Source organism: Limulus polyphemus, unplaced genomic scaffold (genome assembly GCF_000517525.1).
Source record: "Limulus polyphemus unplaced genomic scaffold, Limulus_polyphemus-2.1.2 Scaffold2, whole genome shotgun sequence".
NCBI lineage: Eukaryota > Metazoa > Arthropoda > Merostomata > Xiphosura > Limulidae > Limulus > Limulus polyphemus.
Window position 1 is genome coordinate 3,104,129 of NW_013665612.1, and position 13,286 is coordinate 3,117,414.

The 13,286-nt window shown below is 32.1% G+C and overlaps 1 protein-coding gene across 1 annotated transcript in view; it reads left to right on the top strand.

Annotated features, from left to right (window-relative positions):
- The window catches only part of LOC106467339 (RING finger and SPRY domain-containing protein 1-like), a 92,822-nt gene that overhangs the window by 5,873 nt on the left and 73,663 nt on the right, over positions 1-13,286 (top strand). Inside the window, exon 2 of the mRNA XM_013927721.2 lies at positions 10,002-10,325. Within this exon, the coding sequence (XP_013783175.1) occupies positions 10,081-10,325 (245 nt within the window). The 5' untranslated portion in view covers positions 10,002-10,080. The remainder of the gene's footprint in view (positions 1-10,001; positions 10,326-13,286) is intronic.

Consider the following 13,286-nt stretch of genomic DNA (forward strand, 5'->3'; position numbering starts at 1 on the left):
CCTTGTCTTCAATTCATCTGATCAATATTTCTCTCTTCTATGTCCAATCAGATTTCGATCTTTATCATGTTCAGTGAGGATATTGAAGGTTTTGTTGCCTGCACTTATACCTTTAGACATACTAGACAACACTTTTTATTCTATGCGCTCTTTGAAGGTGAGGTATCTTCTATGTCCTTAGCAGCCTGGTCAAATTGCCCGCTCTAGGTCATTGTGCGGACTGGTATGTGGAACTCCCCCAATACCTTTATCTTACAATATTTGCCTGATCTGGCAGTCTCTTCATCTGAGGGTTTTTGCCTACCACCTGTAGCTATCTTACCCATTTCTGCTAGATTGTCCAGAAGGGTGAGTATTTTTATTTCTACCTTTCAGGGTCCCTTACCTTGTTTTCACAGGATCCAACTCTGTGATGAGTATTGCCCAGACAGGTGTGCTTTTATCAAACCAATTCCACACTAGCAACAACTAATTCAATATACTTTATACATGTTGCAACAAGCTCTATAGAAATGATGTGTTTCATAAGACCAGCTAGGAGTTGACCAGGTGGTATTACTGTTCTATGATGGACCACCACTCATGAACTATCATGAGTAAAGCCTAAGGGGATTCTGCCTGTCCCTTATGATCTTTGGATTGAATAAATAGAGGTCGGTTTACTTTTAATATATTTGGGAACTTGATTCACCTATTGCACTGTTTTCAGAGCATTGTTCCTCAGGACTTCCCAACACACATTACCCCCCAGATTTTACTAGTGGAGCTAGGGGGTCCTTGCCACACCCAATTTCCGGTCATTGGGGTGGTGGACAGAGGCTTTTCCTCCAGAGTGTTAGAGTGAATTCCTCCACTCTTGGAGAAGATGGTGAAATTGGGGGCCCTCCTATCCAGGTCACTGGATATTTTTTACTAGATGTTTGTAGGAGTAGCACCAGCCTTCGTTGGAGCCTGCTTGTAATACCGGTTCAGATTTGATGCTCCGCTATCTGGTTGCGGTGTGCATGGCCCTTCGGTTTGATCAATATAGATTCAGTATTTTGTTCATGGAATAGGGTCCACTATATCCTCATAATTCCAAATTCAGAGTGTTCCCAGTTGTTCCACGTCCTCCCCATAATTCCCAGACAAGTGCAGTGTACCTTGCTCACATGGTTGGGGAATGAGGGTGAATGTTCATAATTCCAGACTGGATGAGTTCTGTTTCCTTTGGTTGAGTAAGGCATACAAGATCCTATCATTCTAAGCCTGGGGTGTTGCCTTTTGGACTTTTTCAGATGGGGGAAAAGGTTTGTCCACTTTGGTGTTGCTTACTTTCTTGTTGTTATTCCACTGGCACGGAATGCATCACTCTAATGCTATAGGTTGGAATCCACTCATAAGTATACATGTATATATAATGTTGAGGTCCAATTGCCCAAGCCACCAATGTGGGAAAAAGGGGCCAAAACCCCTTAATTGCAACCCCAAGTAGTAGAACCTTGGCTATCTGGTTGGGGTTGGCCTATAGTGATGATCACTAATGTACAATTCCACCCATGATACAGAAATTCAGTTCTGAGTGAAGAGCATACCTGTTCTGAATGTAGAGCAGTTCCCCCACTAGGGTGCTAGTCTTCTATTGACATGCCCATGATCTATGCAAACGCTTTCTGTATGGATAATGCCCTCACCAGCCTCTCCACTTTCTCAGTGTGGGATTCTAGCTGTAGTTTGAGAGGATGTAAGTATGTTTTGGAAGCTTACATTTTCCTAAATTGAAAATGTATTTCCAATAATACTTATCTCCACTGACACTCTCCCACCCTTCCTCCCCACAAAGAGCCAGTGTTAGAACTGGGATTGGGTCAGTCTCAAAAAAGTGATAACATTAGCTGAATGAGGTGCTTATATACAGTACCAGGATAGAGAGTGCATTGATGTAGGTGGAGAGTATGTTGAGATAAATATTGCCAAGGGCAATTGAGTGGGATATAAAAGACTGGAGCAAGCAAGAAAAAATTAGACCAATGCTTAAATGGGCAAAGGTAGAAACCATAGCAGTCGAGTAATAGCTATAAGCATTAGAAGAGGTAGGTATTTTTGGAAGTACATTTTCAATTTAGGAAAATGTTAACATTCAAACCAAACTTTAGTTTTCTTTGCAATAGGCACTGTTGTAAGGCTTCAAATCTAAAGTACACCCCATTTACCGTGCACGCTTTCCATAAGCCATCTACTGTACGAGAATGATGGTTTTACAATGGCCATTTCAACAGTCTAATCATAGAGAAATCCATAGGTGCTGCATTTGGCAATTAACTGGAATGTCTTCATTTGGATTAACATGAATACCTTTTTCATTTTCCATTTGTTTAAGGTATGTGATGGTTGAACAAATATGTCAGAAAAGCTATTTGTATACTGTATATATTGGCTGTTGTTGTTATGAGGTTTGCTGATTAACTTATTCAAAATCATTTTAATAAAACAAACTCAGCCCTGTAAGTAGTAAAACTTAGATGTTTTATTAAAATGATTTTGGAGCTTGACCATCTTATCACAGTACATCGCATCACATTAATAGTAGGTGCAGTCTGGAAGAGGGGTATTCCCCCTTTACCCTAGCTTCTCCACTTACCTCTATTAATTTAGATGACTTTAATTCTGAAATATGTTGTTTTTCCTTGTGTTATAAGTATCATATATTCAACCTTAAACCATAACTGAGAGATAAAGCCTCAGAAAAAATACATTATCTTATATACATTTTCAGTTACAACTTTACATAATAAGATAATCTATAAATAAACTTTTTTTATAATTTAAGCTTCATCCTGTAATCAATTTGTGCTTTACTTTTTATATGGTATGTAACTTGCTGATTTGCATATTAATAATAATTTTAATATCTCGCATTCAACCCTGTAGATAGTAAAATGTGAACATGAAACTAATGGCAGCCTTAAAATTGTTAACATTGTCTCCACCCATTGTAAACCACCTACTTGTATTAATTTGAATCATTTTATTTTTTAAAATATTTGAATGTTTTTTGTGTGCATTTTAGATGACATATATTCAACATTGTCAGAAGAAAAAAAATGGTACAAGATGTTATAAACATTTTCAATTACTTGCACATTAAAATATTAGCAATAGTGTAAAACCAAACTTCTGTAGTTTTTATGATTTAACCTGCATACTGTATGCAGTTTGTGATACAGTATTTAGATGTTATGTGAATGGTCTTATATTTGCTTCTTACTGTAATAGCTGTGCTTGTAAATACATAAATGTTTATAAATGTAAATTTCTTATGTAATGGCAGATTAAAGCAATGGGTAATATAAAAATATGCAACTATTGGAAATTAAGAGGTAAAACTCAAGATACTAAAATTTTAAAATTCTTTTAGTGACCTTTTTTCCCAAGGGGACACCCCTTTTCTGTATAATTATCCCAATAATATTTCTACCCTCCCTTAAGTGACTAGCATGAGAGGGGCTAGACCTTTGTTGCTCATAATTTAAATGCCTCTTATCTAATTCTCTTGAATGCATTTGTCATATAATCTAAAGAAACTAGATAATAACAGTGACCAGGCTAAAATACAGAAAGATTAGTTTTAGTATTGATGAGTAGAAAGTGATATAATTAAGATGTGACAACTTGGAAAGAAATTGCTTCTTGTGAGATATCACAATATAAATTATTTTACTTGATGGTTGAGCTGTTTTTATGGGTAGAGGATTAATCTCATAGAAGTAGCAAGTCAAACATCCTGGGTATAGTGTTTATCACTGAGCATTAGTTTGTGAGTTTAACATCTTGGTTTAAAGCTCTGATCATTCTATATTTTATAACATTTTTATCTATTACAGTAACAGTGTAGATAAGGGAAGTTGGGAAATTACCTTTTCTTTCAGGATTTGTTATCTGAACAAAGGAAAGGATGTGGATTTGGTGTACTTTGATTTTCAAAGAGCTTTTGGTAAGGTGCCATGTAAAATAATAGCTAAGAAAACCTTGTCAGTAAGGGTTGAAGAAAGACTAATTAATGGAATCCATTCAAACTTGAACACTTGTTACTAGTGGAGAATGCAGGGTCACTATTTGGGCCTTTGCTCTTTCTTATTTACACTAATGATATTGATATAGGCATAATTAGTAAAGTTTGCTGATGATATTAAGTCTTAGGTGTTTTTAGCTGTATTGAGGATGTTGAGGGTACTACAAAATGATGTGATCTATTGGTAAGTTGGACAGATATTTGGCAAATGACCTTTAATTATAGTAAGTGGAAATTAATCCATTGGTTCATCATAATTTGGATTATACCTTTAATAAAAATTGGAACCCACTCAATAGTGTAAGAAAAGAATTATTTACAAGATTACATAGGGAATCAATGAGATAAAGGTCTCGGATTTCCTTGTGCTATATTTTGAAGATAATGGATGTGAAACAAAAGTATTAGATTTAGACAAGACAAGCTGGGCTTCAGTTAAGACAGTTTTATTTTTCTAACAAGATAATTGGCTTACAGAACAGTTTACTGTTGCCAGTAGAGGAGTCCAGCACCAGAGTAACAGAATATCCAAAAAAATTTCAGGACACAGACTCCAAACCTTCCAGAAATTTGGGTGACCGGGGTGTATGTTATTGAACCATAGGTTGTTTTAATTCTATCCCCTGTGGATGTACATTATCAGGAGTAAATAAAAACAATACACCTTTCTCATTCAGTCTATTGCATAAAATACTTTTTTATCATACATTTATGAGGCTCTCAGACTGAACTGACTGCAAACCCAAACAAGAGTTTGTGTTGATATCAAGTAATAAAAAACTTTGCAAAAATTAAGTACAAGGTAGGGATGGCAATGCTAAAAAGAACAGAAAGAATGTAGGGATGAATACACAAAACCATACAAAACTCCTTACGTAAGTAGACAGTAAGTACTGAGTCAGTCTTACAAGTTATGGTTATTAGCTGCTGTAAGACTTTATAGCACTATTCAATTTAAATACTTTTATTCAAACCTGTAATTTTTGCAACTGATATGAATTCAACACTTAGTTGTAGATAAAAGTTATTCTTGGAAAGATTTGGGTTCTTATGTAGTGATTTGTGTATGATTTTGTGTATTTATCCATACCTAGTTTATGTATGATTAGCATTTCAATCCCTAGATCATATTTAATTTTTTTGCAATTTTTTTTATTACTTGTTTCCCTTCTTCTTCTGTTTAAACAGTTCATTGAAGTAGGTTGATAAGTGTTTTATTTTTATAATTCAGTGGTAATTCTATTGTTAATATCATGTCAGTTTTGTCAGTTTCTTCAATGCACTTGAAGAATGACCCTACTATACCCTGCAGTTGGCAGATCTTTTCTGATTTATGTAGAAAGAAATATATTTTTTTGAATGTAGTTTTTAATGCTGATTTCAGAAATATAAATTAAAATTCAGGGAAATTAAAAGAAATATTTTTCTATTTTATTAGGTTAGGTCAGTTTATGCGAGGTTAGATCAAATTAGACTAATTAATAAATAATTACATGTTTATTTGAATAAAAAATAAATTTAATTTAAAAACATTTGTTTTAATCAAAATATTTTCCCATTCTTTCCCCTTTAAAAATCAATTCTCAAAATTTTAATTTATATTTCTGAAATCAGCAGCAAATTGAAAGTACATGGAATGTGGTTAAGAGACGTAACAAGCAACATTACACAACCAATCGTAGCATGATTGACTCGTATCTCTGCGAGTTCATTTGGCATTGTAGGCATGAAAATTATGACCTCTTCAAGCAAATATTTCTGAATTTTCACATTGAATTTGTTACATTGACACTAGATACCTTGTACTGTCTTGATGTCTTGCAATTCTTTTAAATACATAGGTATATGTATAATGCTAAAAGTACTTCCTTTGTTTTGTAAGCAAAATAATATAATATTAAAAATATTTCTTTTCATTTCTCCAAATTTTAATTTATATTTTTGAAATCAGCATTAATAATTCCAAAAATGTATATTTGTTTCTATTTGAACGTGGTGCATGAAACATAAAATATCCCAGTTGGCTACAATAGATTATTAATCAGCACTGATCATAATCTTGACTTCTTGGGACTTAATGTTGAGGAACTTATAGTATGGAAAAAACATATGAAAAATGTATAACTGTATTATCCCTATATCCATGTTTTCTTTCTTTTTGGCACTGCCATCCCTACCTCATTTTACATCGATAAAATGATTTTTATTACTTGTTTTGTGATTTTTTTCCAGCTGACTGAAAGCTAGTGTATTCCATGAATGTGTGTAATATAATTTAATATTATGTGTATTGATTTTTTTTTACTTCATCACTTCATATATAATATAGGGGTTGGCTCCCTAAAGACATCAATTACATAAAGTACAAAGCATTGAGTTTTCTACATGTTACAGTCATCTAATGTTCGTCTGTTATTGGCTGGTAATTCCTGATTCTCCCTGTACTTCAGGTTTTTAAAGGAACTCCAGATTTCTGTAAGAAAGCTAACTTCAAGGGGTAATGATAACATTGTGTACACTAGAATTATGATTTTTTAGCTTATACTAAGCACTGCTATGTTTAGTGTAAGCCTATTCCTAAGTGCTCTTAAAATGCTTTTCTGTTGTACTAAAACCATGGAGAAAACTTCACACATTTGTTTGGCTAGTGTGGGAAAAGAAAAAAGAAAGATGAACACTTTGGCTCTTTATCTAGTTCTCAGTTCTCCACTTCAGCAACACTTTTCAATGATACTGGGAGTCTCACAAGTTGTGAAATGATAATGGCAATTAGTTGGTCAAATAAGGCTATAACTCAACTTTAGCAGTTATTTGTAAGCATCGTAGAATGATAGATTGAATGCGGCAACCATGTTTTCCTTGGCCCATCCCTACATACTAAGCACCACCATGCTTAGTGATACTTGGTAAAGTTAACTTTATGTATTTCAATCTCCACCCTGGAAATTGGACCTAGGGGGATGAATGACATGAAAATATTCCTTTTGGCACTGCAGTAAAATCTTTGGATCAGTACAGATTGTGCACATCTATTCTGCAAACCTGGCCATCAGTTTACAGGTGCTGAAGAGGGGAGTAGATTATTTCCTGAAAAGTAAAGGGTTGGTTTAAACTTTGTTTTCAAAAGGATGGGTGTGCAAGAACAGTCTTGAAGTACTGAATGTTTCAATGATGTTCAAGGGATATATTATGTAGGTACGATGAGATAATATTTTTTAAGCAATTGCTAACTTCTCAAATGGACAAAGTAAGATACAAAAAGATATGTGTATGTGTAGGTCACTCAAGTTTTAACTTCGTGAGAAATAATATAAAAGCAAGTACTAGTATTTAGCAATTTGTTTAAAATTTTTCACAATTTTATCTCGAAGTAAGTGTATGAATCTTATATGCTAAATCATTCTACGTCCACTCAACCAATACTGCATTATGTTCTAGCTTCAACAGATCAGATTCATTTCAGATTTAACAGGTTTCTGTACATGAACAAACACAGAATATTTCAGGATAATGTATGAAATCTTAAAGTTACATCTTCCCAAATGTGCATGTATATGGGGGGGGGGGGTAGAATTTTTTAAAATGTCTGAAACATATGCCCTATATATATAGTAGGCAGTTATTTTCAGATGGAGTATTGTCTCTATCTTGCTGAACTTTTCACCATTAACTGATGTAATGCAAATGTAACTGAATAAATAAATTCCACATGTACCATACTACATTGGGTTATCATAATTTGGATTATACCTTTAAATGTATGTGACCTTATAATATTTTATCTCCTATTTTACCATATGCTCAAAATCACAGCTAAATTTGGGTAGTTTCTATGTTTGTCCATGTTTGAAGGCCTATATCTTCTTGAGTTTTAAAATTATATTCTTGCTTTATGCTTTTCCTATAATATCTTTTCATAAAAGTTTTCTTTATTTGAAATCTGATTAATCCTAGGTAACTAACTCATTTAATTGATAAAATTGATTACCTGTAAGTATCAGTATAGGGTAAAATAATTGATTAATCAAAATTATGATTAAATTGATTAATGTCAAAAAATAATCAACTATTCAAAATAAATGTTTCCAATCATTACTGGTTTCAATTTAAAATAATTATAAAATTGCACTTAATTGTACAACTTTAATACGAGTTAAGCTGATAACTCAAATGCATATAGCATATGTTGGCCTATATTTCAGTAAGTTATGTATAATTTGATTTAAACTTGGAAAGATTAATTTCTATAAGCACCTGTAGCATATACAAGTACTTGGTTACGAAAAAGTAACTTACTGATCATGATGTCATAGTCAAGATAACCAAGTGGTGTGCAATGATTAAAAAAATTAGTATATATATATAGAAACAATTTGTATGAGTAATGAATATATTTACTATATTTCACCACAGATTAGATAAGTTTGAAACTGTGTTATCAAACTAGCACTTCAGTGAAAATTGTATTTCATATAGACGTTTTTCTTCTTATAATTGCAAAGTTGCAATTCATTGAAAATTGTATTTTATGTATGAATTTGTATTTTTTATGATTTTCAGCATTTTTTTGTTGTTATATTAGAAATTTATGGCATTGAAACTATACTTTTATGTTCACAAGACTATTTATGTAGGGTCTGATCTAAAGAACATTTATCTTGATGAGTTAATGAAATGGGTCTGACACAACCTGTATGTGTAGTCAAACAAAAGATGTATGATATACCTTTGTATATGTTCATTCAGTCTACAATAGAACTTCATTCAGACTAGTTTGAAAGTAAGTTTAAATTGGTGGTTTTTCAGAAAACAAAATGAAAATGTTAAAGTTCATGAGAACTTCATTTGGTACAACTTTTTGTATTTATTTCTGTGTAATATATTATAAATATAAAAATATATTTTTTGTAACAGTGAGAAACATGCTACAAAATATATGTAGATAATAAATTGAGAAAACTTTAAAAATAATGAAGATAAATAAGTGTTATTAATAAAATGTTATTCTGATTGGATTACTGTTAGATTAGAATACTTGTGTCTCAATTACAATCTTTTATTTTTTGCAATTTGATATCAGACAGTTAATTATATGTAAGTATTAGTCTGATATCATACAATTAATTTTCTGTAAATATTAGTATAAATTTTGTTTTATGTAGATGTTTTGAGTTAAGAATACATGATGTTATGAGCTTAATGATCAAAAGTATTTATCATTAAGCTGTTAAAATTTACGTTAAGTAAAGCTTAGTTTGAGAACCTATATATTTGTTATTTTCAGAAGTTTCATTATTCTCTTTTTTTTTCTTTGGAAAAGGCAGTGAGTTTTTGTAAACAGTAGTGTTCAGTATTACAGCTGGGTGATTAACTTGAGTAACTGATATTATCAATTACCTATGAGCATCAATTAGTGTCAAAAATTGAAATTAGCATTTCCAAGTTTTGATTATTCCAACTATCCAAGTTATGGAAATATTGTCATTATGTTTTCTTATTATAATTTTCATTTTATTCACGGTTGTACAGCACAGTCAATTAGTGTCACAACTCACAAAAATAATCAACTGATTGAAGTTTGTGTTTCCGATTATTAATATTTTCAGTTATTTCAACTGTCCAAGTCTTGTGTGAGAATAAATTATTAGCTGAATGTAATTGAATGAGCCAAGTTATTATTCGATTATCAAATTCCAGGAAATACCCAGCTCTATTCAGTATGTCAACCTTCTAAGTACTACATTGCAATTAAAATGCAATGGCTATTATCTTCTTATTTTATTACAGAATGTCAAATAACTTAACTTATGCTGTCTATCTTTGGCAGATAATGAGAGTTTCAGGAAACTGTATATATTTTATAGATTAACATCTGGCATGTATTTTGTTCATTGATATCTGGTTTTTTTATTCAACTGATTTTTTTTTTTAAATCATTTAATTTTGATAGGAGACCAAGACCTTTCCTCCTCAAGACAAACACTCTATGATAGTGTTGTTCTTTGGATAATTTTTACGACAATCTTGGAATGGGGATTTGTATATGTAAAGAACAATCAATTTCCCACTCAGAGTCCCGAAATGAAAGAAGACATCGTCATAGGGGCCAATCTTCAATTAGTTCAATTTCTGAAGCAGTGGATAGAGGAGATAATTTGTTTCCTGAAGTTCCTGAAATCAACTGGGATCCTTTAGCAGGTTTTGGGGAACTGTCACCTGTAGTGGACAAGCTAGTACTGGAAACACTTGCTGTGATGAGAATACTAGTAGACAAGTAAGTTGTTATATTCATCAAATTTGAAACCAAGCACATTTATATGTTTAGAAAATAATTTTTGATTTTTGGTAGAAATAATATCCTTTATGAAGTGCATTTTTGAATGTTTCTAAAAATATTAAAGTTTCTAGTTTATGTAATTGTTACAAAGTTCCTTAAATTGGTTATTACTTGACAAAGAAATGACTGTGAAAGAGCAACGCATGAATATCACCATCATTTTAAGGTAATTTATTGGCCCGTTCTGTAGTTAAATAAAATATTAATTACAGATAATATTTATATACATAGTTCTTGAGTTTTAGGTGCTTAGTTTCACCAAGTACTGTATTTCCTAAAACAAAGACTCGTAGCATAAATAAGGAATAGTTTTCTATCAAACAACCTGCTGATATCTTTATTTTCAAATCACAGAGGCATTTTTTTTTTCACATTTTTGACTTGGTCTTTACCACTAAGTTTTAAGGTTTGAATGTGGCTCTTGCCACCTGTAATTCTAAATCACAAGTTGAAGTAGCATAAATGAAAAATTGGTATATCAGATGCTACTTGGATGGACTTTTTGTTCAAACTGCTTTTATACTGCCCATTTTCTACTTGAAAGTAGACTGCCCATATCTTCAAAAATAATGAAAAATAAAAACAACTGGTGGTATAGTTGTATGTATAATTTACCCTCAATTGTTGTTTTGAACCTTAGCCCTTATTCCAAAACACACTTACCTTTTCTTCCACTTTACCTTTATTGTGATGAAAGGTTCTCTTCTTTGCCTAAACATTGGTATGAATTCTACCTTGCTTGCTCCAGTCTTTATACCCCAATATATTGCCCCTAGTAATTTTAATCTTGTGGCTCACTCCACCTACTTCAATGTGCCCTCTATACTCAGTCAGTATATAAGCTCCCCATATTCTTATTCACTTTTTCTCGATGTCAAAAATTCTGAAGACAGTCTTATATGTTTACTGCAGGTTTCTCTTCAGCGCCATTACTCATTTGCAGTGTTTTCTTTTGAATTATTTTGGGTCTTTTTCGTGGGCTTGAGTTTATTGTTTATATTTTCTTGATGTTAGGAAAACCAAAAAAGAAAAATTTATTTTTGGATACTGATTCCCCTCCTCTACCGCCTCATGAGCCAGGTGTTGGGGGGGGGGTCTTCCATGGAGAACATACAGTTTCTTATATGCAGAGAGGTAGAGTCTTACTTGCAGTCTTTTTACAACTAGTACACCAATTTTGACTTATTATTAGCTTTTAGGCCATATAATTTGGAGTGAAATATGCAACTGTAAGTTAGGCCCTCTGGTTAATTTCTACTTAATAAACAAGTTTTGAATCCATTTAATCTAATCTTTCTTTTTTCTGTACAATTCTGATTTAGATATTTTTTGACACATCTAGGATGGTTACATCTAAAATCAACATAAGTGTGGGAATTTGTCAGTTTATAAAAAATATCAGTTTCTAAATATTGTCTCTTCAATTATACACCAACATAAGTAATAATCTGCCGTGCAACCCTGGATGAACAAAAGTTAGATTATTAAATGGCCAGATTCAGACACTTTAACCCATGATGTCCTGAGTCTAACTGCACATTCACTACTACAGCCAGTTATGGAAAGGTAGTTGCCCAGTAATAAGTTTAAAGAAAGAATAAACATCCTAACCACAAGTAAAGCTAAAGATTTCAGAATAGAAATAGCAAATAATTACAATATAAGATACTAAAAGTAAGTAGAAATAAAATAAAATGAAAAATAATAAGGATTATGAATGTCAACAATACATAATCAAAACCAGAATCAAGAATATATATAATTTATTTTATTGAAGAAAAAAAACTTTGATGAAAGAAATATTTTCTCCAAGACCATTAGGGGGAAAAAGTCCAAGGTTAAAAATAAGATGCTTTTCTTTATGTACATGCATGTAATGGTCTGTAGTAGCAAATATTAATACTACAAGATGGATAGGTGTGGTTCTTGTCATTAATTGTCACGATAAAGGTTCATTAGTGTTGTCACATTAATTACATTGGTGAGACTGTAAATATGGTGGTACAAGGTACAGATTACTGAAAGATAGTTTAATTGAAAATTGACCATTAAGACCAATTCCCAATGTGTGGTTGTCACTGTTGGCACAGAATCTAAGTACATTGTATGTTTAGATAGACCATTCCATATATCAATTGCATTCTGGCTGAAAAACTCTTGTATGTTTGTAATCTTAATTTTTTCTTTTGAATTTTATTCATATGACCTTGTCAATCTTTTTTAGTTTCAAAAGTTATTCGTAACTTATATCCATTTTTCCTGTTGTTTGTATGTTTCAATTAAATCATTCTTTTTCTCTCAAACTTGGTAACCTAAGTATTTTCTGTATAATATTGTATTCCTTTTTTTTCTCTTGCCATCTACTAGTTTAGTAGCTCTTTTTTTTTAACCTTTTTCAATAATTTGTTATCTATTTCATAAAAGGATGGCTATGCCTGCATTACTTATTCCATAGAAGTCCTAGGCTCTTAGTTACGCTATATTGATGCCTACCCTGACATGAGCATGATATTATGATAAAAAAAACTGCATATCAACAGTCAGGTATATATAACTTCCAACTGCAGTAATATTAAAGTCAAGTATGCATTTTACAATGTGACATTAAACTTTATTATTGAAAGTCATGTAGGGATGATTTATGTATAGCTGTATCATTCCTATAGTCTTGTTTGCATTCTTTTTGGCACTGCCATCCCTACATCATTTTAAAATTACAAAATGTTTTTTGTTTCTTGTTTTGTGGTATTTTTTCCTCTGACTGAAAGTTAATGTATTCTGTGAATGTGTGTAATAAATTTAACATTATGTGCATTGATTTGTTTTTAACCCTTCTCTTCATACATACATAATGTAGGCATTGGCTCCTTAACTTTTTCTAGCATGGGCGTCGGTCCC